Genomic DNA, 25,362 nt, shown 5'->3' with positions numbered 1-25,362 from the left:
ATGACAAATATGGTGATGAATCAGTCTCTAAATATTGCTTTCTGCATAGAGGCTGCTGCTGTGCTGCTATGGATGAGCAGGCAGCAATTTCGTAATTAAAGAACCAGGCATTGAAATGTCATTCGCTTAAATCAGTGTGTCTCTGCTATAAGACCCCTGCTCTTTGTATTCAGAATTGCTTGGGGAGGCTTCACTTTCCTCTAGGTTGCACATGCAGGTTGAGTGGTTATAAACATCATGTAGTTTAATCAAAGCCAGCTGCTACATCTGTATTACAGAGATGATCAGAACTCCCTGTTCTTCCCCAGGGAGTGGGAGGGAGGGCTGCAGTGGGGATGTGTAAATTGTTGATAGATTCCAGTTGCCTGGGATGGGGATTGGACCTCCCTCCTTTCCTGAGGGAGGGCAGCCTTGGGGGTCAATAGCAACTGGAGGTCTGCATCGTTTCCCTTCTGCATAGCAAGAGGTAGAGCTGCCTAATGAAGAGAGTTCCCTGCCAGCCTTGGTGCCTTAAACACAGAAGAACCAGTGCTGATGAGGTCTGAGCTGCCTCTGAGAAAGGAGCCTTTGTCTTCAACTGAGTGGGAGCAAGGGGGAAAGGGAAGCATGTTTTTATTTGCTTCCTCCCCAAGTTCAACTCCTTGATCACTGGCTGTTGTGAGAGAGAAAGGAAGCAATGTCCACCTGGACTCCATGCTTGAATCAGGCTAAAAGTTTTTGCATTTGAGGGGCAGCTTGGAGAGCCTTGAGCATGGGGATTCCCATTCCAAACCTCAGTCCTGCATGGAGCTGGCTCCATCCCAAAGAGCTGTCTGCAGTGCATGGTCCTCTGCCAGACAGGGTTATCTTTGCATGTCTGTCTCAGAGCTCTCCTCCTCCACCAATTCAGGAGGACTCGTGTCCTCTACAGCTCCTGAAATGTTCTCATGTGTTTTTTAAAGGCTGTACACCATGATCTTTCTTCACTTAAGCTCTGGGAGGAAGGGGGAGGCTTTGTCTCCCCCACCCTGCACTTCTGTGGGCTCTCTTGTCCCAGTTCCCCTGTGCTCTGGCAGCTTTCCAGAGGGAACGAGGAGGGAGCTGAATCTGTCTTGTGTGGATGGAAGTGCTGGTGGCAGAGCTGTGGGTGATGATGGGGGAAGGAGCAGGGTGAGAAGGTGTGCAGCGGGGTGAGGATGAAGCTAGCACCTCTGGAGCTGGGAGGAGTGGGGGCACAGCCTCTCCCTGCCCTGTTTTGCAAGCCAGGACCCAGAGGCTGCGGAATGAAGACATCTGGACCCCATTAGTGAAATACCGGTCTTTCCGCAGTACTGGCTTGTTTTTCCTCTGCCTCTGAAGAAAGGAACTGAAACTTAAAATGTCTTAAAGGGCCCAGCATTACATGTTAGCAGGGATATATGGCTGTTGATGCTCTGGAGGGGCCTGAAGGAGTGTGCTGGGGAATGGGAGGGGAAGGAAAGAGCAGGCCAGGCGGGGGTGGAAAGTTGGCTCCCCACTCTGCCTTGCTGCCAAGAGCATGTGTGTGTGCGCTCCTGGGCTCTCTATTTTTCTTCCTGTCTCCTTTCAATGAGTCAAACACTGGCCCTATGGAGAGCGGCCCCACAGAAAGCTGGCCTCCCAAGACCTGGAGACCCTCCTGAGGTACCTGCACCTGAACCCTGTGGGATTATGCCACAGACCAGCAGTGGGAGGGAGAGGTGAGGAGGAGCCTGCTCTGGCTGCTGGAAATATAGAGTGAGATTTCCTTGCTCAGGGATGCCACAGTGTCCCCAGGGCTGGAGCAGCAGCACAGCACAATGGCTAGCTGCTCAGCACACTGGCTAGCTGCTCAGCAAGCACCATAGTGGACATGACACAAGAAATTGATTCAAATAGTCCTTCTGCCTGAATCCCTTATGATATGCACAGTGCCCACTTCTCTGCAGGGCTTTGCTGCCTGCTGGAAAAGAGCGTCTTTGAGCTGGACTAGAGCTGCTGGTGATGGGTACCTTGTAGGCAAGACGCAATGAGCACTGTGCTCAGTGGTTCCTATTAGTAAAGCTTACTGCCTGCTGGAGGGGACCCCTGTGCTCTCTGCTCTGCAAGGGTGACTGTTTCTGCTGGAGTGCCTGTGACTGTGTGCCAGTGTGTGCCAGAGTGTTTGCACAGCTGGGTAGATGGATATATCTGCTGTTTCCTTTGGGAATTTGTGTGAATGTACAATACAGATGGGACTTCTGTCCTTACTCAGGTAAATGATGTACTAGAAATTTGGGGCTTGTAAGAACAGGTGAATACATGAGAAGAATATGGCCTTATTTGCTTGTGTGAAAGTATTCATGTGTTGCATGTAATGTCAGTGCATTTGAGTCCTATGTGTGTACAGGAAGGTGCTGAGTTTTAGGTACTTCCAGGTGCGTGGGGGGTGCTTCATATTCTTTGTGCACCATGTTGATTCCTGCTGCATCAGTTGTGCTTGAGCTCTTTCTCTGTCTTCATGCCTTCTCTTGTGCTTGAAGTACAAAGGTATTCTCTCCTGTCCTGGGGAAGATATGACCTTATTGACAGTCACTAGATAGCTGCTTATTCTGTACCTGTCAATGCTTTGTACCCAATTCTAGTTTAAAAATAAATACATTGATCAATACCGAGATTGTTCCCCCACTGCGCACACATGCACTCTCCCCTGTTTCCCTCCTGCCAACAGTCCATGTCCTTGAGGCCCAGCTCAGCTAGTAAAAATCCTTTTGTCTTTGCTCTGCCCACAAGTCATCAGAAATGTGCTGTGATGGGTCCGGCTGCAGCCAGGTTTTTGCATCCAGCTTGTTTAAGACCATAGGAGCAGGCCTGCTCTGAGGTTCTTCCTCTCCTGCTTTCACGGTGCTCTCAGGTGCTCTCCTGGAACATGTTCCTTCTCTTTACATCTTCTGTGGAGCTCTTTCATTCATTCACTCATCTTTTTTCACAAGTGCATGTTTTCTCATGGATATCTTACTCAGTCTTAATCAGTCCTCATTTATGCTTTCACTCACTGTTTCTCTTCTTTCTCTTCCAGACAAACATCAAAGCAAACACAACTTTCAGAGCATCCAAACCTCCAACTTTCAATCCTTTGTGGATTTTGTCTTTATATTAATGACCAGCATTCTTTACGATGTGAAATCCCCTTTCTCCAGTCACCTTTCTGCGCTTGATCCTGCCTCCTCAGGTCGCAAAGCACAGTGCAGCTGTAACTCCGCCAGGCCCGTGTGTCTATCTCTGCATTTTATGGCAAAGTTTAGCATGTAAAACACAAGCCATCCTGAATGCAGCTACCCCTGGGACAAGTGCATGAATCTGAAAGAAATAAGAAGGGGATGAGAGATGGAGGAGGAAAAAGAGGGTTGTGAGTAGGCTGGTGAACAGGCAGATAAAAGCGATCATCAAGCATGGCTCCAAAGGGTTATATCCTCCCAGGGTGAGGGATGAGTGAACCTTGCATGCAGCTATCCCCGCAGCCCACCCTCTCCAAGCATATCCCTCTGCCGTGCAGGTGTTGCCGTCCCCGTGCAGCACTGGCAGTGTGTGGTGTATCCCAGCACAGCCTAACCAATGTGCAGACTACTGTACAATCTCGTAGTCCTGAACAGGTAGTCTGAACACTGGGCAGACGGAGTGGAGCCTCTGTGATCTGCTCTCCGGCTATCAGCAGCTCATTAGTCCTTTCCCCTCCCTGCTTTTGGGATGGGGTTTTGGGGGCAGAGAAGGGGTGAAAGAAAGTCCAAGTCCTGATTGAAGAAACATCCTCCTCTGGCAGCTGGGAAGAAGAAATGTTGCTCTCTGCATGTTTCCAATTTGGAGCAAGCTTCCAAGCTCCTTCCTCTTCCAGTGCTGCTATCGGGCTGGTACCTGGTTTCCATCTGGGGTATGCTGCACCTTTTTAGAAAGAGGGGGGAAAAAAAAAATCAATTACTGCTGTTTGGGGAGGAGATGCTGTGAAGTTTTGGCTGTCACTCAGGTGCGCAGAACTTGTTGCTTCATTCAACTCCTTCTCTTCCCTGTGGAGCTGTGTGGGAGGATTCCCAGGCCCCATGCACCCTCATCTCCTTCTGCCCAGTTCTGTCCTGTAGATCAGCCCTTTGCCTGGGGTCCGGAGCAAAGCTCAAACAGGACCAGCCTTTGCTTCCAAGTCCTCAAAAGGGTCCTTTGACCCACCTTGGCCAGTTGCCTTTGCAGCTCACCTCCGGCTACTGCAGGAGCAATCCGCATCCCCTCTTTTTCTCCCCCCACTATGTCTGGCATTGCTGAGCCTCCCTCCCTCCCTCTTCTGGTTTTTGCTCCCTCCCTTCTTGCTTCCCTTCTGTCCTTCTGCCTCAATTGACGTGGCAGTGGAAAGCTAACTAGACTCGAGGGAGGAGCTTGCTGGCTGCTGGGAAGGCCGGAGGTTGGCAGGAAGTGAGCCGGCTGACGGATGGGGTTGTGCGGGGGAAAGGAAGGTTGCCTACCCTGCGTGGAAACTTGAGGAATGCTGTTGCTTTCTGTGGCGCTTGGCTCCCATGTAACGATTCCAGATGTTAGCCCTCGCTGGTGCGGTTTGCTCCCTCTCTCCCTGGTGCTGCAGGGATAAAGAGGGCTTTATGTATGCCACACGTCTCCCTTCCAGGATCCCCTTCTCTTGTGTGCATGCTGCTGGTGGATGGTTAAGATTTGTGGCCAAAAATATGAACACCTAGAACTCCCACTTTGGCTCTAACCATGCACTGCGGAAGGGTAACTAACGGTCTCCTTTTCCTGGAGGTGTGCAACACTTTGCACGTGCTGCACTTTACCTTATCAAAGCAAGTCAAATATCTGGGGACGGTTCATCCCTGCCCTGGCACAGGGACAGGTCTAGGAAGAAAAGCCTGCTTGTCCTTTGCAAAGGCTGGTGGACGTTGCTGTGACCTTAGAGGGGTCACGACAGTGGAGTTTTGGGCACCGTAGCCTCACTTAAGCTACTCAGTTTCTGCCTGTGCTTTCTCATATACCTTCTGATGGCTTCCTAGGGTTGCACTTAGCTGCATATTTAAATCTGCATGTTATTTCAGCTGATGTAAATAAAAATATTTACTTTTGTGCAGGTGAGTTGATTACCATTGGCTTAGTAAGCACAGCAATGGTAATGGTTGTGATTAATCACGAGTCCAGGCCTAGTGTCTACAGAGCTTTTGAACTAAATCAGCTTAAAATCTTAGGATGTGTTGTTTAAGTTAAACCAATGCAGCTTTCTGAGGTAAACCAGCCATTACAGCTGCTTTGCAGCTTGGAGCAGTGATCACAGTGTCTGGTAAATTATGCTCTGAGGGTAACAGTTAAGTGACACAGGTGGGCTGTGTTTTGGAAAGATGGTCTCAAGATGCATGTATGTTGTGGGATGACTAGGGCTTCCTGGAAGAATCACAGCTCAGAAATGCAGCTCTTCTAATGTGCATTTTCTTTGCAAAGACAAGAAGCAGAAAGTGGTTGGTAACGTCTTGTTTGGGGGGTGGGGTGGTGGTTCAACTTAAAATGCTCAGCTAACTTGCTTTCAGATACTCCAGACTTTTTCAGAGACTTCTTCCTAATAATCTTGTGGTGTGCATGTATTAATGCAGTGTGTTTATTATCAGTTATGATGTTAACGTTGTTCCATTTGAGTAGAGTTTTATTACAGGAGTTCCCAAAATGCCAAGCATGTGTTTAACACAAATGATTTGACTGAAGCTCTCGTCATCTCTGGGGCAGGTTTGTTTACCCATAGTGCTTTATGTCTTACAAGAAGGAAAGGAGATTCAGAGGTTTAAGCAAGATGAATTTCTCCTAATTTCACACAGCCACCAATTAAAACAATGGCAATGCTCTTTCTGCCATATCCACAGACCCTTGTCTCTTGTGCAAAAGGAGGTGTTTGTCATAACAGCTACAGGGAAACCTTTAATTAGTTTATTTGTGCTCCAAATGCAAACTGAGACCTAACAATTCTGCCAATTACTTTCTTGTACTGTGAGTGCCAATTTCCAACCTTAGGGGAGCCCACACATGCATCTGTCAGCTTCATTTCACATGTATCCAAGAGTAGGAAAATTTAACTTGCTGTTGAGGCAGTCCAGTTGAATGAAGGAAATGCTTTGAGTCAGGCTGGCTTGCTGCCTGCTGAATTGTGTGAACTTCTTGTAGGTTATTACCTACAGGATAGCAACAAATAATTCAGATGATAGTGCAAACCATTGCTGTCTCTGGCCAAAACTCATCTCTAGAATTTAGCCACCATAAGGATGTTGCAACATCAGGCTGCAACTGCAGCATCCCTTTTTTCCTCCAGCTATTGTGCTTCACACCCCACAATTGGGATGGCTAATGGATACTGGTCTCCTTTCTGGCCATGTGTATTTTCTTTCTTTGGTGGATGTGAAGTACAGAGCCAGATGGCTGTATCTGCACTATGTTGGGGGCGGGGGAGTAATCCTCTGGCACTTATCCTGCCTGTGCACATAGCTTGCAGTCATCTCTTTATGCAGTTCTCCGTGCAAACAGTGTGACTCCTGTTGGGAGCAGCAGCCCTGATTAGGGGTAGCTAGCCCTGTGCCTACAACATTCCCTAGCCAACACTGAGCATCCATGTTCTCTTTTGTACAGCCAGTCTGAGTGCTTCTGCCACTTCACGACCTCTCCTTGGCCTCATGGCTCTACAAGATTAACTCGCAGCCAATGTGCACATTTTACATAACATACTCTGCTGAGAGGGAGTTTTGCCTGATTTTTTTTTTTTTTTTTTCTTATAGACGAGGGGAGATAGCTTATGAGCAACATAAGCCTCTTGGGATCAGACTGAGGGCTTTGAATATAGTATTTCACAAACTACTTTCTCATTTCGATGTGTGCTGGCTCTTCCTTCTCTTCTCCCCCCCTCCAAGTCTGGAAAGCTAGAGAGAGAAGCCCTTTTCCCCTCTTGGCCAGGATGCTATTCAGCCATAGCACATACTGCCAGATTGCTAACATATGGGCAGAGGGCTCAGCCAAAGTTTTGAGAGGCTCAGCCCTTGGCAGCTTGTGCCACGCTTTCCTGTCTCTACATTCAGGAAATGAAGTCAGAGTGCTGATATAAAACAGGCTGGGTTGAAAACTGAGAAGCTGGAAAGACTGAAGTGGGGGACTGGGAGGGAGGAGGTGTGGGGAGATGGAGAGCAGCAGGGGCTTGTTGCAGTGTGTATTGCCCTGCAGCATGTGTGGGTTGGCGGTTTCTTGCCTTGCGCCGGTGTCCTCTATTTGATTGCTCTTGCTACCTTGGAGTCAGAGAACTGATATTTTATGCTGGTAGACAGATATATGCCTTTTTCCTCTGGTGTATGGAAAGATCAGCATGCAGAGATAGTGCTGTCTTGATCATGCGGCAGCATTTATGCAAGAGCTTGGAAGGGGTGAAAGTTGAAACTCTGGCAAAGAGCACATGTTTCCATATCTGGGACATGGGATTCCCTTACCTTTTGACTTTTTTCTTGAAGAATGACTCCATTGCTAAATTTCTATGGAATTATGTGATTTTTTTACTAGCCCAGACACTGTGGGGTGGATGCAGGGAGTTCCAGTTAAGTGAGAATGCAGTGGGGGATGGTCTGTCTTGCCTAGGGACTTAGCAGTTGGCGTACTTCACTTCTAGGTCACTAGTTCAACCTAAAACGCATAATAATAACTCAAAGTAATAGAAAGCTGGAAGCTGTTTGTGGCTTACAGAACCTGAAGTGGTCTGTGTGCCTCTGAGACCAGTACCTGGCTGACAGATGTCCCATCACAAAAATGCTTGCCCACCTCTAATCTAGACTGATCAACAATATTAAAAAATCTGGGGAAATTTGCTTGGAAGAGCTCTCCTGCTTTCATAGCCTGGCACCTTTAAGAGAGAGTGGAGAGTTTGGCAGCTACCCAAGTGATCTCTTCTATTTTCTAGATGTTGGCTTGTGGGATGTTCTTGTTGCATAAATTTTGTAATGGACTGGTATAGTTTGATCTTTGGGGTATGTCTGAACTGTGTAGTGTCTGGTATCCTTAGCAAACTCAGCTCAACCTAACTGAAACTTAAGAGGATGTTAGGCTGGACTTGCCATCCTCTGGGTGTTTGAGCTCAGCAGCTTTGTCATCCTTATCTGCTGCTCTGCCCTGCCCCTCTTTTCTAGCTAGCTCTTCAGGATCTCTACTCGCTGACCATCTTTGTTTTCCGTTCTTGTTTCCCCTAAGAGCAATCATGTTTTGTTGTTTCCAGCCAAGAAGGGTCTACAAACACACAAGATGCTCACAAGGGGACAGTCACACATGCATGCTTGCACACAAAAGTATGCTCTGTTTCTATTTCACTCTTGGATAGCTTCATTTTGCCTTTTGGAGACCAGTGTGATGGCTCCCTCTCTTGTTATGTTGGGGTATAATAACCAGTTGGAACAGGATGTTTCAAGTGAGGACCTTAAACCAAACTCACTTCTGTTAATTGCTGTAGATCCAGATTTGAGACTAAGCAGGGAGAATGATTTCTGACTTAGTTTCTGAATGTAAATGTAAAAATTAAGATCAAGTTTGTTAAAAGATGATACCTAGGGTCAAAAATGTTGAGGCTGGTTTTTGGATGCCTTGTTCTGTGTTTAGCTGGAGATGTCTCATAAGAACCAGACCGGAGGGTTGTGGGTACAGTTATTCTGAAACAGATCCCTTAAAGCTCTGAGTCTGGTCACTGAAATTTCAGACTCTGGTTTTAACACTCACTAAGCAGTAAACTGCACATATTGCTTGAGCTTCTAATCATTCAGAGCATGAGATTTTCATTAATGAGCATAGTTACTTGATTTTTTTAACATAGGAGGCCTTCAGGTAACCTTACAGTGACCTATGTTATTGTAGCCAGACCTGCTCTTTGATCTTCTGAGGCATATTTATTATTGCTTGCTTAATACTTTAAAAGGGTTCACCAATAGAGTGTAGGACAGTGATAGGATGAAGTGAGAAAGCTTTTCTGAAGATGTGAATTTAAGTTGATGTAGTCCATAACTTCTGTGTCAAACCAGCTTCTCTATCACATGCCTGGCTTTTCTTGAACCTGGATATAATAGGCTTGTAGTGATTAAAAATAAAACACTGAGGTGGTGACAGTGGGGCTGTGAGGGCTGCTGTGTCCCCTCTCTGACGAGCAGCAGTGTTTCACCCCATTAATGCTGTCCTGAGGAGGGAGGTATGAGGAGCCTTTCCCAGGCAGACCCGCTGTGGGTGTCAAGCGGCTGGTGAGGGTCTCGGTGCTGACTGACCCCTTGCTGGGAAGAGTGAGGACCTTGATGTTGATCACAGCCTGGGGAATTGGGACAGTGTCATGCTGCTGCCTGCTCCTGGAGGAGTTAATGGGGCAGGGTTGTTGGGCCACACAACAAAAACAGGAAGGACAAACTCTTGTTTCTAGAGATCCCCTTTTCTCACAGACTTAACGGACCAGAGGACCTGTGTTGAGACTGCCTCCTTGGTGATGTGGGGGCTGTATTGCTGACCGACTCCTCTGTGCTGGCAGAGTAGAGGCTTCTTTGGAGCAGTGAGTGACTTCTTACTGATCCCCTTTTCAGGAGAAGGAGAAGAAGTATATGTTACCAGTGGATAACCTGAAACTGCGAGATGTTGAGAAGGGGTTCATGTCCAGCAAGCACATCTTTGCTCTCTTCAACACTGAACAGAGGTATGCTCACATCTCAACATGCCAAGCTGTTGAAGCTAGGGACAGGCTTTATGTAATATTAGATAGGAGAGAGTAGAGATGAGTGTGTTGGGATAGCTGTCCAGGAAAGATGTACATATCCTTTAAGGATAGTAATTTTTGGAGGAGATGGGGGACTTTTTTAAAAGAAGTCTGGCTTCATTCCTTCTGGTCTTCCAGATGTGTACCATTTTCTTTCTTCACCAGTGCATGGTCTACAGTGTGACCTTAGTCTTCAGCTATTTGGTGTGGTTACCTGGGCCTGGCTGTGGGTGGAGTATATATTTATAATGTTCTCAGTGAGTGAATAGGGAAAACCATAGGAGATTTCTGGACTTCTCCAGCCAACCTGGGTCTCCTGTGAGCAGAATTGAAAAGGGAATCTCTTTCAGGCCCTGTTGAAATTGGAGCTTTTAGGGCAGGGCTAGAGGCTCAGGGTGGGGAGGACACAAGTGATTTGGGGGCAATCAAACTTGCTCATGAAAAATTCATTTCTTTTCCCCTGTGCAGGGACATCATGAGGCAAGGGACTAAATGTATCTCTGTTAAAACAGGAAGATTCCCTGGTCATTGCCATCTTTGTCAAACATGGGCAAATCTGTTTTGCAATAGAAAAGAATAAAATGTTTGTCTTCTCAGGAATGTTTACAAGGACTACCGGCAGCTGGAGCTGGCCTGTGAGACCCAGGAGGAGGTGGATAGCTGGAAGGCTTCCTTCCTTCGTGCAGGAGTCTACCCAGAGCGTGTTGGGGTAAGTTACAGCCATAATAATGGGATGAGAAGGAACACAGCATGTATCTTAAGGATAGCTGCATCCTCTTATGTTAAAAATAAGTCCTTGAAGGTTTTGTCTCTTTCCTGAGCTGAGGATATTTTGGAACAAAAACTTAAGTTTCCGGTATGTCCTGGTGCTTCCTTTAAGGAAGCTTGGGATAAAGTAACTGGCAGCTTCAAAGGAGAGATAAAGTAGGCAAAGAGTGCCTTGGTAAACCCTTCTAGGTCTCTTGTTTTGTGGGCATTAAATTCCCAGTATGAGGAGGATGTTTCACTACCTGACTACAAAGTGGTATGTGTCCGCTGAGTGAAGGTACCATTCCTTTTTCAGTAACACTTACTGTACAGCCTTGTTAGGAGCTTCCTGGCTTAGTTCTCCCATTCCTTCCCCCACCCAATTAGAAAGGGATGTTCTTTGAATTTTTCTTTTGCTTGGTAGATACCTTAATATGCTACTCTAGCAAGACCTCTTATCTCTTCCCTTAGCCTTGTCCCACACCACTTGCTGTCAGCATTATGCTCTGCTTTAAAAGTATGTTCTAGAGAATTGTGGAATATGTTCCTATTCAAAGCCTTCCTGTTCCTCTGAGAGGAAGCTGCTATAAATAGTTTTCCCATTAGAAAAGTGATAATTGCTTATCTGTTAGTATTTGTTGCTTCTAATAGACTTCTTGCATTCATCTTTCCTGTTACACTTGAAGATTGTGTTTTTTGCCTTAAAGCATTTCTTGAGAAACTGATGTGATGATAAAAAAAAAAAAAAAAAGGATTAGGGACTTGGACCTTAACAGTGACAGACTTCAAATTGGCTTTGGACCTGACTGGGCCTCTTAAACCACATACTCATGAAGGACATGTGCCACCTATTGGTGTGCAAATGGAGTGGTCTGACATAGGAACACTGATCACTAGGTTGACCGTCTCAAAACCCTATGTAATGAATAACAAGTAGCCATTGTAGGTAAGTAAATTGCCCTTTGTTGCTAACAATACCATTCCCTTTGCAGAGCATCCCATTTTGATTTTCAGTTTAGCTAAACAATTCGCTTGTTTTTCTTCCAGCATAATCTAGGTATTTATGTATTTTTAGTGGGATTGGTCTTTTGCTTGTTCAGTGCTATTATGGGATCTTCTCCAAATTCTGAGACCAACTAAAAGTAGTCTTTTATTTTTTTGTCCCTTTTTGTTTTAATTTTTTCTACATATGCTCAAACTGGCCTGCCAGGACAAGGACAAAGTAAGTCTGACCCTCTCTGCCTGTGTTGCCCCCGGGGGCTTTCACTGGATAGTTCTCTTTTGTTTTTTCCTTTTGTCACAGTTTCCTGAGAGGCATTTGCTTATTCTTCCTCTTTGTACCTTCTGTTGGATTGCTGCTGTTTGTTTCTGTTCTTGGTTTGAGTTTTCCTTTTTTCTTTATTTCTTTCTTTTTGTATGACTTCTGAATCTTGGTGCAAACTTATTTTTGGGTTTTTTTGACTCTCATGGGTTTTTTTTAAGTTGTCCTGTTTGACGTCCACTTCCTTTACTTCGTTTCTCACTGAGACGTTGCATTCCTTCATTATGTAAGATCTTCCCAGGAAAAGCTCAAATGAACAAAAGAATTTGCCCTTTCTCGTTTATTTTGTTCCCCAAAACAAAAGATAAGCAATTTCCTATACTGCTGCAAATCCTTCAGACTGGGATGGTTTAAAAGAAAGATTTTTTTTTCTTTATAAAATCAAGTTTTTTTTAAATAAGCATTGGGAAAGGCAGCAGTCTTTCATGCTTTGCTGCTTTGAAATGGATGAGCCTTGGTGATTGCTTGCTGTCAAACAGCACAGCCCAGGTTTTACCTTACAGAAAGCTAAACAATGCATGTCAGGCAGACAGGAAGAGATTAATCTGCTTGGTGTGATACGACTTATGATGCAGGATTTGCAGTTAAAGTCATCAGGAAGGTTTTTTAGGTTATTTTATTCCATCTACTTGTGGTCTGACTGAGCAGTTATTTCACCTCTCTGTATCTGTTTTCTCATTTGTATAATGAGGATAAAGATGCAGTGTGTTAGAGAGCCTGTAAGGCTTAATTTATGGTGAGTGATTCTCACATCTAAACTGAATCTGGGCATGGAAAACCCAGCTCAGATGAAGAACCTTTCAGGAAGCTATAAACATTAAAAGTAAAAATTACAGCTTTGAGTATTCACTAGAGCCATAACCTGTGAACATTGGTCACGAGTCTCTGTTGCCTTTCACCTCTGTGTAATAACTTTCTACTAAGAGAGCAGCTTTATTGTTAAAGCTCCTCAGATCTGAGCTGGAGAAGTCTATACAAGCTGAGCTGTGCATTGGCAATCACAGCTCAAAATGTAAGTTTAAGTTTTATTTATTGCATGCGCTTCCTGCATGTTCCCTTACTTTCTTCTCTTAGCTCTGTCATGAAAAACTAATTTTGTTACATTTGAAGAACCAGTCCGTTTCTCCTTTTCTCTGCAGGCCAGTGAAGCGGAGGAGAATGGATCAGACAGTTTCATGCACTCCATGGACCCTCAGCTGGAGAGACAAGTGGAAACTATCAGGAACCTGGTGGATTCCTACATGGCAATTGTCAACAAAACCATCAGAGACCTCATGCCGAAGACAATCATGCACCTCATGATAAACAATGTACTTATCGCACTGTGGTCAATGGGGAGACACAGAGAAGGGGAAAAATAGGGAGGGAGAGAAAGAATGAAGAAAAACTGAAGGCAGCTTGGAGGGAGGAAGAGGTGGGGACAGAATGGAGTGTTTTGGGGAAGAGAGTGGAAATTGATTCCCTCTTTGTGCTCATTTACAGACCAAGGACTTTATCCATTCGGAGTTGCTGGCAAACCTGTATTCCTGTGGTGACCAAAATACGCTGATGGAGGAATCGGCAGAGCAGGCCCAGCGACGTGACGAAATGCTGCGCATGTACCATGCCCTGAAAGAGGCCCTCAACATCATCGGGGACATCAACACCAGCACTATCAGCACCCCTATGCCCCCACCGGTGGACGACTCTTGGCTGCAGGTGCAGAGCGTACCATCTGGACGCAGGTACCAGAGGCTCAGGGGGAGAGCCCCACAGACCTGCCTGATGCCTCTTTAGTGGCTAGCTGGGGCCTCCTACTGAGACAGGGAGTCCTCCTCTTCCTCTCTTCTCCCTGTGGATGAAGAGTTCTGGGTATTTGTGTTGGAAGGCTCCTAGGCCTTGAAAGCTATGTAGGGCTGCTACATCTGTACAGAGGATGTGGAGGCTTCTAAACCCTTAGGTTAGATGGGGCCTGAAGTAGCTTTGAAGGCAACGTGAAGCCTGGCATGGCCCTTGAAAGCCAAAGGGTGGTGTGTGAAGTGACATGAAACTAAAGAAGGAGCACTGAAGGCAGCGTATGGGGACCTGATGGTGACACAGAGGGATCCCAGGCCTGTTGTTGCAGTTGAATTTCTCCGTTTGTTTGCCAGGTCTCCTACATCCAGCCCCACGCCACAGAGGAGAGCTCCCGCTGTTCCACCCGCCAGACCTGGGTCTCGAGGCCCAGCTCCTGGACCACCTCCTGCTGGTGGGTCCACGCTGGGTGGTGCCCCCCCTGTGCCCTCCAGGCCAGGTGCCTCTCCTGATCCCTTTGGGCCCCCACCTCAGGTTCCTTCTCGGCCTAATCGTGCTCCTCCTGGTGTTCCCAGGTAAGTCCTGAAATGCTGCTCCACGCAGGTGGGATATGTCCGATTTTTGGGTAGCAGTCTTGACAGTACTTAGCCTGCCTGGGCCATAGGAGGAGAATGGAGTGCATGGTGTGGGTACAGTCTTTGGCTATTTGAATTGGGTCCATAGGCAGGAGCATCGTTGTCCACTGAGATTTCATTGTACAGATGAGGCAATGCCAAGGCAGCTCTGAGGAACAGAGGGGCAGCCTCTTTGCACAAACCTCTGTGTAAAGCTTGGGGGAAGAAGACTGTGTACCCGAGGGCTTTATTAAAGCAATCGTACCAATGCTCCTGCTCACAAGGAGGAGGTGGTCACCAGAAAAATCACAGGACTAGAGTGACAGTACACCTTTCAAGGCAGTTCCCCTCTGTGTAGGGCTCCCCAAAGTCTGAAGTTGCCCCTTTTCTCCTGGCTCAGAGTTCTTCAAGGTGAGTTGGAGAAACCTTCATCTAAGCTGTTCAGATGCTTTTTGGCTAGGAGAATATTGCAATATCACTGGCAGGGAAATGGATTTTTTAGCTATTTTTGTTGCTTCTGTAATGAACTTGAACATTTTCCAGTCTAGGGGGTTCGAATCACATGGCTTTGCTTTTCCATTAGGAGACTTAATTCCTTTCCTGTTCAGTCACTTCAAACACACTTCAACATAGTAATAAGGGATTATCCCCTGTGCAGCTAAGCACGTGTCCCTGAACAGAACTTAGGAGGCAGTCTGGAACCAGGAATGCTTTTATGTTGGGCACTTGGTCTCCCTGTGAGGAAGAGAAGATAATTACAGAGTAAAGAATGAACACAACCAGAAACTCCCCAATTACATGCCAGAGGGAACACTTCCCTTGTGGAAAATACCTCCCCTCCAGTGGATGCTGGTGGCACATGTCTAAAGCTTTGTCATTTTTTGTGAAAACACCCAGATAGTCAATGGGTGGGGATGGTATATGGCAGAGGCGGTTCAGCCTTCCTCCTGTGATAGTGCCCCAGCTCATACTTGGTGCTGCCTGTTTGGAGGGGAAGTGTTCCCTGCCAGGCTGTATCCAGCCCAGAGGTGGATGAGTCCAAAGAGATTATAGACTAGTTTGACTCTGGTGTGTCCAAATGGTTTTACTTTCTTGGTGCCTCTGCCTCAGTCCTCCCTGTGCACCTTGATGCAGCTCCTACAGTAACTTGTCCCCACATGCCTGTGTTGCCCCAGGGACTGCAGTCCTGCTGGTGGCACCTATGGATGTCAGCATGCTTCTACTGTGTATTTTGGCTCTTCCTTCTTGTGACCCTGCTTTTCCATATACTGTTACTTTGTGGTTTTGTTTTTAGTATACTTATGCTTCTTTCTGTCTCCATCTTTCACTCAGTTTCATTTCTTCACTCATGAAAAATATTCTATATACCTGATTGTCATGATAGGATTCCCCAAATGGGCTGAAATGAATTGGACTTTTTTGAAGAAATAGGTCATACCCTATCTTAATGGCTTTTCTGCTTTTTGCATGAGGTAGAAGGGTTTAGGGGAAGGTCGGGAACAGCACTGGAGCAGAGGAAGAAAGTGTTTCATACTTGACCGAGCAATCCCTTGCTTTAGAAGGAGAGATGGTAGGTTGGATTGCATGCTACTGACTGCCCTGATCTGGAGTTGAGAATGTAATTCCAGAAGCTGTGAAGTGATGCTCATTCTCTGATCCCCCTCTCTGATTCTTCCAGTTGTTCATAGACTCCTCCGGATCCTGATACCAGCTTGTCATTTGAGTTCACTGATGAATGGAGAATTTCCAATGACAAGGGACTCTTTCTCTTCCTCTCCTGTATATAGAATAAGAATGTTCCCTGCTAGCACTTGGACTCGGGTCCTTCTGCCATGGGTGAACGAATGCCATCTCCATTGTTGCTTTTTTAATATCCATCTTTTCCCTTGCTAACCGGGCTACACTAGTGTGTGTGTGAGAGGAACAAAGCTCTTGTATGTGGTATGAGTGGGCTTTGCTATAGGAGTTGGTGTTACGTAGTGAACTGGAAGTGCATGGTGGTGGCTGGATGTGCTTTGCGTGTGTTTGCACACTGATGCCTGTATAGAAGTTTGGCAGTTTTTGAGCCTCCAGTTTGTGTGAGCATCTGATTTTATGAATGATGAACTTAGACAAGTGTCACTGTACTTCTTTCTCATAAACGTAATTGTATAGACAGATGCTTTCACATATAAACACCACATGGTCCATTTTCTTGCACAGAAAGGTTTTCCTGCATATAATTAAGGACACTTAAAACAAGACTTGCCATCCTGCCTCTTTATTCAGTCTACTATGGAAGTCTGCATGGCCAAGTACATACCTTTGGGAGCTGAAGGTTACAAACAATATAAGGTCCTGTCTGTGTGCAATGAAGGACTGCATTTGGACTGTATGTCTATTGGAGCTATGCAGGAGGATTTGCTCTGGGAAAGAAAAATATGAAGATATTCCTCCAGGTATTTAGGCTCTTCAGTTTAAAATAGTTTGATAGAAACTATAGGTGAAAGAGCTTAGGCAAGCTTGAAGGAGAAATAAGAAAGTTTAAGTGAGAATGACTTAACCATTGGAAAAATCTGTTGAAGGCATTAATGGGTGCTCCATTATTTGGTACATCTAAGGAAAAAGATGCAAGTGATCTGCATCACTGTAAGCATAACTTAACACAGCTTTTTGACTTGAATTATTCAGGACGTTGGAGTAGCTGATCTCATGATTTGTGACCTTCAAAATATAAGCCTTCACCTGCTTCTTCCCTTTTTGGGTAGTGCTCAGGACTGCCTGTTATCTCCCTCTTTCCTGAGCTGTTTGTTTCAACTCTAGCATTTAATATGGTCAGAAGATAGGAATCCTCAGTGAGAGACAAGTCAAGTTACCTGTGCCCAGCTGGTGGGTGCTGAGACCTAGGTATACCACTGGTTCAGCAGGTATGAACCTCAGCCTGGATGTGTGAGCAGACTTGGTGGGTGAGTGAGCAATGGCCAGTAGGTGTGTGAACAGACAGACGGCTTTCGACGCACCCCTGTGTGCAACGGGGTTCTGGATGTGTGCAAAGATGAGGCTGTGATTGTGTGTGTGAAGTCCTGCATGGCGGAGTGCAGTCCTACGCAGCAGTGCACACTCATGCCGTGTTCTGGAGGGGGACGTGCGGATGTGTGTCTGTGCAAGTGCATGTGTCTCTGTTCCACTTTCCTGACAGTCTGTGTGGCCTCTGCCTTGAACTGTCTGAACTGCCATGTTGATTTCATGTTGTCTTTCAGAATCACTATCAGTGACCCCTGAGGACTGGCAGCCACGGTACGTTTTGCACTCTCCCTGCAATGCATGAGTCATTGTGTCTCCATCCTCCATTACTTTGCTCTGCAGCTCACCTCTGCTGCCTAGTTCTTGTATTAGTAACAGAGTCCCTTGTCTAATGAAGCACCTCTGCCAGGATCTTATAAAGGGAGGAGTCTTGAACAGAAAAACTGGCTGATCAGAGGCAGAGCAGCTGCTTGAGCTGCAGGAGCTGGGAAAGCCTCAGTACCTGACTTAAGGTCACTAGAGGACCTTTTCTCTGCTTCTAGATAGAGGAGGGGGGATGGGAGAATGAGCTCTGGCAACAGGGTCTAAACTGTGTGTGTCTTTCATTTGGCTTATATCCACACTGACTGGGAGATGAGCTGAATGAACTCTGTTTTGATTTGGTTTGTCAGCTCTGTTAGGATCAAGATAGAGACTTGGGGAGCTGTTAGTTCAGACTCCTCTTCTTATATTCTAATGTCTGGCTGGAGAAGTGCTCCCATCCTCACTGTGTCCCTAGTGCTCGTGGAAGGCAGGAGGAGTTTGGGTCATTAATGTCAGGACTTCCATGTCTGAGTGCAGGGTAACTCTGACATTGAATGTTCCCTGCTATCCTTGTGTCCCATCATCACAGTTAGAAGCGAACTCCCTTTGCTTGTTCTCCACTTGACCCTTTACCTTCTAGGTTACTCTTCTGCTTCCATTCAAACTGCCTTCTCCTCTGCCTTCTGCCCCTGCGAGAGGAAGGGTTTAGTGATCTGTATCCCCCAAACACTCTGCCCTGAGCTCCTGCCTGTTTCCCTTTCCTATCTCCTCCTGCATTTTGCAGCATTGTACTTGTTCAGTGATGTAGCAGGGTATTGGGGCAGGCTCATGTGTGCTGTGCTGGCCCAACAACTCTTCCTTGTCCTGTTAATGCTGAGAGCAGGGTGTGAAGAGGGAGATCTAGCAAATTCTCCTGGGTCTTTTTCCTGGGAACCTCCAGCCTGTATTCACAAAGGGGCAGAGAGGGCAGAACAGGGCAGGTATGGGTTTTTTGGGTCCCTTCTCCCTTTCTCTGTGGATGTTGTTTCTTGAAGTGAAAGGTCTGACTGAGAGGAGCAGAGCAGCAGCAGCAGCTCCTGTAGATTCCCTTGCTGCTTATTGGGGTGGGGAGTGTGTGCTGAAGTCCTGTCTTAATAGGAATAGCAGAAGTTCAAGCTGCTGTTCCAGGGCAGGGGGGTTCACAGCTAGCCCCCCTCTTGCAGCAGATGGTGTCTGTTACTGCTGCATGTAACTGCAGTTTAGAGCTGAGAGGTGCCACATCACATCAAACCAATGCAGTGATTGTTCAGTGATTGACATGTTGTTTGAGGATGTCATCCATCAGCCCTCCTCAGTGATGACATACTGCAGAGGTGTTGGAGCAATCAGCAGTTTCCTCCAATACTCTGCCTGCTGCAGACATCCCTGGCAGCCCTAGAAACATGCATCTTGGTGAACAACCTCAGGAAAGAGGCTTGCTGTTGTCTGTACCTCGTTCTGGGACTTGCTGTTATGGGGTGTTCTGTTCTTAATCTGGCATAAAGAGCACCAAGGAAATAAAAATTAAAAACCAAAACAACACCAAAAAACCAAACAACCCAAAAAACCCCACCCCAAACCTTTTGCAGCCCAAGGGAATAAATGTAATGTTTTATCATCTCTGTTAGGGCCTTATCAGCAGAGCTCTCTATTAGTCTGTTGGTTCCTAGATATGATTAGCTCAGTGTTCTAGTCTGGATATGGCTTGAAAGACTGACTTCAAGGGACATAAGTCAGTGTAACAGGTCTCCTTGGGCTCCTGCCAGGATTCAGGTCTTACTTCCCTTGAACTGGAGACTGCCACAGGCTTCCCCGTGAGCAAAACTTTGTTCCTTGCTGTCCTGATAGAGGAAAGTGACTTTTCAGTGGCTTGGCTAGCAATGTAGTGAGACAAACTGAAGCAGCATTTCAGGGGTCAGTGTTGCTTGAGAGACTTCTCTGTCCCTTTTTGTGCTGGGAAACAGTTTTCAGCCTTCTGTAACCTTACCAGGCAGATTCTGCAAGTGTCTCCAGAAAACCTGAGCAGAGACAAAACCTGTAACTTTAAAAAGTGACAGCCCCTCCCTCTAAAATGCTCTGAGTGCTGAGAGAAGTAAGTGTCTGCAAAAATCAATCATAGTACACTACAAAAAAGCAGCCCATCTACCTTCAAATTATTTGTGCCCCTTTCAGCCCTATTTATTCTGGTAGAGTCAAGCGGCCTCTCATGCCAGAACACATTACATAGTCCAGTGACTTCAAGCATCCTTTTCATGTAAATCCACAGAGGCTGTTAGGACAACCTGTCCAAACTCCTGAAATGCAAAAAGTCCTTCAAGCTTCCCAAAAAATGCTTTTTAACAGATGTGACAGCGCAACAGCATCTCACTAAAGGCCGAGCTAAAGTTTTGTAAGGTTTTAATTCAAATGCCATTACTGTTCCAATGATGGTAGTAGCCATCGAATGGTTGGTATGGCTGCATTTACACCATGAGCATCCTTTAGAGATAATGCACAGATCCCACATGTCATGAAGCTCAGGGTCATAGATTCCCCAGCTGTAACATCTCATTGCAAGTTTTGCTTCTGGGAGATAGTATTATTTCAGCATCTTTCTGAGGTCGTTGTAATTTCCAGGTTAGCTCAATCCCATCATCTGCTGTACAGGATCAGTAACTTGGTTTGCATGCTGACAGTGGGGTCTTGCAGTCCCCGTTGACATTTTCAGTCAAGGAAATAACATTTAGAAATGTTTTACTGTCTGAAGCATTTTTATGTATCATTTCCCAAGGCAAGGAACAAGTGGTTGTAATTGTTTTGAGATCTGGGGCTTAATAGATACGGAGCAATAAATTCTGCTGAGGTCTAATAAAGAGGACTGTAGAGTTGCTCTGGTTCACTTGTTAAGATGAGGGAGCTTGCCCCAGTTTATAGGAGTATAGCTCCTCTGGTACCAGCATGATGATAGACTTGCAATCAGTCCAAAACAAGACTTCTCTACCTCAGAAAACTGTACTGGTACAGATACCCTCCTGCCCCTCTTCCCTTCCTCCCCTCCCTTCCCTCAGCCCCTGTGTTAGGGGAGGGCCTTCCTTTCCAGCAGTCAGTTGATTCTCTGTAATCTAAATTAAAGCTTGTCAGTGTGGAATTGTTCAGGCATTAATTCTGTAACACCTGGTTCTGTATGATCAGTGCAAACACTTCCCCTCTATTTGGTCTACATCCTGTTGGGTTTGCTCTTTGCATTTCAGGCAGTTTGGACTGTAAAACTACGCTGGCTTGGTACTGACAATTTAATTATCATCATGATACACCATCATGATGCTGTTTAGGTTGCAGACACTGCAGGGAGCATCCTTTAAAGGAAAAACATAGGTTGGACTCACTGACTTACAGAACACTTTTTTTATTTGTAGAATTCTGAAAGCCTGTAGTCTGAGTCTGAAGTGATCTTTCAAGTAATGAGTTGAAGACATGGCAGGGGTGTTGTCTTCTATTTTCTGGGGTTTTGTTTTTCCCCAGTCCCTTACAGGAAGGAGATTCTAGAACACTTAATCCATGCAGAGGGCAAACATTTCAGTTGCTGCCCACTTACCTAGCTAAAGTACCAGCAGAAGAGCTGGAACAGAATGGAGTAGCAATGGCCAAAGTTCCTTTTATTGGAGTAGAAGCTGCATTTGCTGAGCACCAGAACTAGAGAACTGAAAGCAGCAAGCTTGCCCCTAACGTCAAAGATCAGTATTATGTATTGGAACAGGGAATCTCAGGCTTGCAGTACCCTCCAGGGCAGGGGAAGAAGGTGCCCCTCCAAACCAGCCAAGAACCTCTGATAGCAGTGCGTCTCGGAGGACCCCATCCATGCTGTGTGACTGTCATGTGCTTGATACAGGAGCTCACTGTTGTCCATGCTTCTCAACTCTCATTCCAGAGCCAGTGCACTCACTGGCAATAAATCTCTGCACTTCCAAATTTCAGAGGGAAAGCGAAACTGGTTGTCCAGCCGATTGCTTTACTGGTGACCCATACTGTGCAGAAAGGCCAGTGCGAGGCCTGATAGAAACCTATAAGTCTCCTTCGTGGCGTTGCACTCTGGTAGCTTGTGCCTCAAGTTTTACTCTCTTGCTGGCTCAGGCGAGGTGGAGAAGCATGTGTGATTGTGACTGCAATTGCTGTGCTAACCACAGTGTGTGTTCTCTTGTTTTTGTTTTCTGCTTTTTCACAGCAGAAGGGGCCCCGCCTCACCTACTCGACCTACCATAATCCGACCGGCTGAACCGTCCCTCTTAGATTTATAACTCGAGGCTGTAGACAGCTGGCGACGAATGCCGTGCTGGCGGCTTCCCCATTCCACCCTCCCTTCCACAGCCACAGTCACTCCTCTCATCCATCCCACATCTCTGCCTCCCACCACCCCTTCCTGGTGTGTCGTAAAACACTAGCCTAGTGATCGAGCTCTTCGTCTTCACTCGTGCGTCCTGTATTGCTTTGTGAGCATAGAGTAGCCTTCATTCAGTGGCATGGATCCCTGAAGTACACAGGCTCCTTGGAGAGATCAGCCCCAGGGGCATCCTTAAGCCCAAGTGGTGGCTGTCTGTCCAGTAATTTCATCTGCCTGGTCTAGCCTGGATAAGTGTCCTGCCTGCATCAGTTAGCTGTAGCACCTAGGACTGATCTGTAGCTATCTTCTTTCCTTGTAGTTAAGACAACAAAAGTGTGACTTAGAAGAAAAATACTGTCAAAACATGTGACACCGTTAGGAACAGATTAAATGTCCTGTGTATTAGTTTGACTTCTAAGGTGCAAAAATTCATGTTGGGAACAGTGCAATCAACTTTATATCAAAGTGAGGCAGGGAGATCAAGAAAGGGGGGAACTCAACGGATTGGCATAGTCCTGCTAGAGTGAAGTCTGAGATAGCACGCACACACCTCAGCATGCAGGGAGCACATGGACCTGCTCGTGCTCGGCTCCCCAAAAGAGCTGGGGAAATCCTGCTGGTGACTCACTGGCTCCTGCCAGCAGTTGTCTGGCATCATCACTTTTAGCTGACTTTCCTGAACCCAGCAGGGAGAGGGGAATAGATACGCTGCTCCCCCCTTGCAAATGGACAACCAAATGTTTTCAGGGAGTTTGCTGTGCAATGTTTTGTTGAAAATACTTCTGCTTTGAATAAGCACATCTTTCAGTGTTTTTTGGGTACTGTGGTGACTTCTTCTGTAGCCTTTTCTTCTTGCATGTGGATGGTACGTGTTTGGGGAAACTTGTAACCGTTGTTGATCGCAACTCATCTTCTTAAGGTTTGGTTTTTACTTTTCATGCTACATTTATTAAAAAAAAAGACTTGAGAATTAAAAATATATCAACCCTGTACATCTCATGTCATGTCTCTACCAGAGCTAAATGAGCCACCTGTGTTGCAGGCTTTCAACCAGGCCCGATTCAGACTTAAGTTACCTTATTTCAGTGCTATTGCTCTTAATTTCTGTTGTGGATCCTCTATTGTTCTGATGCCAGTTCCTTTCTGTATTTTAACTATTGTTTTACTACTTTCCCCCTTTTCCTTCCCTTCCCCTTTTTTCTTTCTTTTTCTTGTCTTTAAACTCCAGCCGGCCGGGTAAGGCCAGTCCCTCCCGCCCGGAGAGCCCAAAACCACCATTTGACATGTAGGCCTGCTCCCTCTGAGACTCTTTGCCTGCCTCTTAGCTGTTCTGTCCTGGAATGGTCTGACTCGAATCTCACACATGGCTTGTTTTGTTTGTATTTTGTGATGCACATGTATCAGATGTGACTGTAGTGAAACTGGTTTTTTTTTTTTCTTCCCAGCTGCTTAAAGGAGTTAAACAAGTATATTGTAGTAATGAGAAACATATCTTTACTGTTATAAATATCTATAAATATATATATAAGATGAAAAATCTATATATGTCCAGGTGTTTAAAGCCATTTGTGCTTCCATGTGGATTTTAGGAAATACTGAAGTAGGGAAAGAATATCTATATACATATATATATACACACACACATCCAAAAAGTTAACCAAATCCCAATGTTGAGTTTTTGAGCTGATTGTTAAATTCTCTGCTGTGTGCAGTTGGGTTATTGTATTACCCCAGACTTGTGGGTGAACTGTCTCAGTGCTGGTAGTAGCTGTGATGCAGTTTGTGATCTACCTGTCACTCTTGTTTATTGGATGAAATAAACTATCATTTCTGTATAATGAAGGTCTCCGTGACTAGAATAAAACCATCTCTCTTTCTCTTGTTCTTTCTCTGGGTGATTTTCAAACTGTGTTTAATTATAACCTAATCTTTTCATCCCATAGAGCTTAAAAAGCTATACATGCAAGCAGGTGCTATCACTGCTAGGGAAGGTGGAACAGATCGGCATCAACAGTGGTGTCCAGGAGCTGCAGTAGAGTGAAACAGCTCGTCAGATGCGGAAGTTAACTCCCTTTCTCCGTTGTAAAGGAAAATGCATGGAGGTGCTTCAGTGACTGGAGAGACAGAAGGTGGGAGTTTTGCACACAAAATTGCTTGGTTCTTTAAAAGGTATTTTTGCCTAGGCTGTTTGTGGAACACAGCAAGTGGGTGTTGAGTTGTAGTTTCTCTGTCAAGCAGTGTCTTTTGGGCCCATATCTGAAGTGCAGTCTAACCAGAATCTCACACACATGGCCAGCTCCTACTTGGAAGTTGCTTTTAGGCTGAAGTGGGATTTCTCCCCTGGTACAAACTGGGTAAACTTGTTCCTACTGTCTCCATGCCAAAACAGTGAGCGCTATGGGTCTCTGATCATGGTCGCCGCTTCTCCCAGCAATAACCATGTTTCTCCATAATTCCTGAATTTAGCACTGTCATCCCAACGATTGCAACGGATTCCTTAAGCCCCTGCATAATGGGGCTCCAGCACTACTTCTGCAGGAAGAAACTAGGAGCATTGGGGTCGCTGACTTAAATCACTGTAATATTGATGCCTGACTTAGCCCTGAGTGCTCTTGGCTACAGCTGGCTGTGGTACTTGTGGAATCTCCCTGGTACCCTAGTAAGACTTCACTAAGCTAAAAATCTCCTTGAAGATTTTATTCATAATAGATACTGGTGCGGGTTGAGTGGCTAGACGAGCTCTCTAGTGATTCCTTCCTAGCTAGAGTGTTCTAGCTCTCTCTTGCATGTTTTTATGGGCTGTAACTTCAGCTTCTATGCAACTGAGGCAATAACCATTGCTTCCCCTACCCTGTCCTTTTTTTTTTTTTCTCCCCCCCTCACTGGAACTGTTCCATCTATCCCTGGTGTTATATATAGGGTTGCTCTTAAAGAATATTACATTTTTGAAGGCAGAACTATGTATTTATTCAAGTAAATATTAGAGCCTTATTTTGTAAAACTAGAAACCTCTGATCTGCTGGTTGTCAAAGGTTAAGTACATTCTGATGAGAACATCTTGCCTGGGCAGGGTAGCTGGTAAACCCCAATCCACTGATCCACAGTGTCCTCTTTCCAGTTGCAACAGCTGTTTCCTGTTGTTTGGTGCTTATGGCCTTTCAGAAGCATTTTTCTACTTTTCCTCAAATCAGAGGTGCAGAGGAGGTTCAGTTGCTCCAATTTAAAGCTATTGTGTGTCGGCTGAACAGTAGTTCCTGCTCTTAGTTCACTCCAAGTAAAGGTGGGGTCAGGGAAACACTCCTAAAGGGAACAGGGTAAAAAATTAATCTGAACCTAAGCTCTGGATGTGAAATGCTAGCCAAGAGAAATGTCTCAGTCTGTCTACAGGAAAACATTGATGAAAGTGAAGAGAAACAGGGCACTGTGCCAGGGCAGGTGTTCTTAATAAGGAATTCATTCTTCACATTTTTCTGGCTAAATTTCAAGG

General features: G+C 45.8%; 1 protein-coding gene across 14 annotated transcripts in view; it reads left to right on the top strand.

Annotated features, from left to right (window-relative positions):
* The window catches only part of DNM1 (dynamin 1), a 69,132-nt gene extending 45,411 nt beyond the window's left edge, over positions 1–23,721 (top strand). For 4 of the 14 annotated variants that reach the window (XM_050907796.1, XM_050907795.1, XM_050907793.1 and 1 more), the window contains 6 exons: positions 9,570–9,679; positions 10,337–10,442; positions 12,947–13,117; positions 13,290–13,507; positions 13,937–14,155; positions 21,720–23,175. In XM_050907796.1, the coding sequence (XP_050763753.1) occupies positions 9,570–9,679; positions 10,337–10,442; positions 12,947–13,117; positions 13,290–13,507; positions 13,937–14,155; positions 21,720–21,792 (897 nt within the window). In that variant the 3' untranslated portion in view covers positions 21,793–23,175. Of the gene's footprint in view, positions 1–9,569; positions 9,680–10,336; positions 10,449–10,736; positions 10,740–11,696; positions 11,709–12,946; positions 13,118–13,289; positions 13,532–13,936; positions 14,156–17,433; positions 17,471–21,719 lie in introns of all 14 variants that reach the window. The other 10 variants (XM_050907791.1, XM_050907788.1, XM_050907786.1 and 7 more) reach the window with 7 other exon arrangements.
* The last annotated feature ends 1,641 nt before the right edge of the window (positions 23,722–25,362 follow it).

Source organism: Gymnogyps californianus, chromosome 18 (assembly GCF_018139145.2).
Source record: "Gymnogyps californianus isolate 813 chromosome 18, ASM1813914v2, whole genome shotgun sequence".
In the NCBI taxonomy this organism is placed as follows: Eukaryota; Metazoa; Chordata; class Aves; order Accipitriformes; family Cathartidae; genus Gymnogyps; species Gymnogyps californianus.
This window is presented reverse-complemented; position numbering and strand designations above follow the sequence as displayed.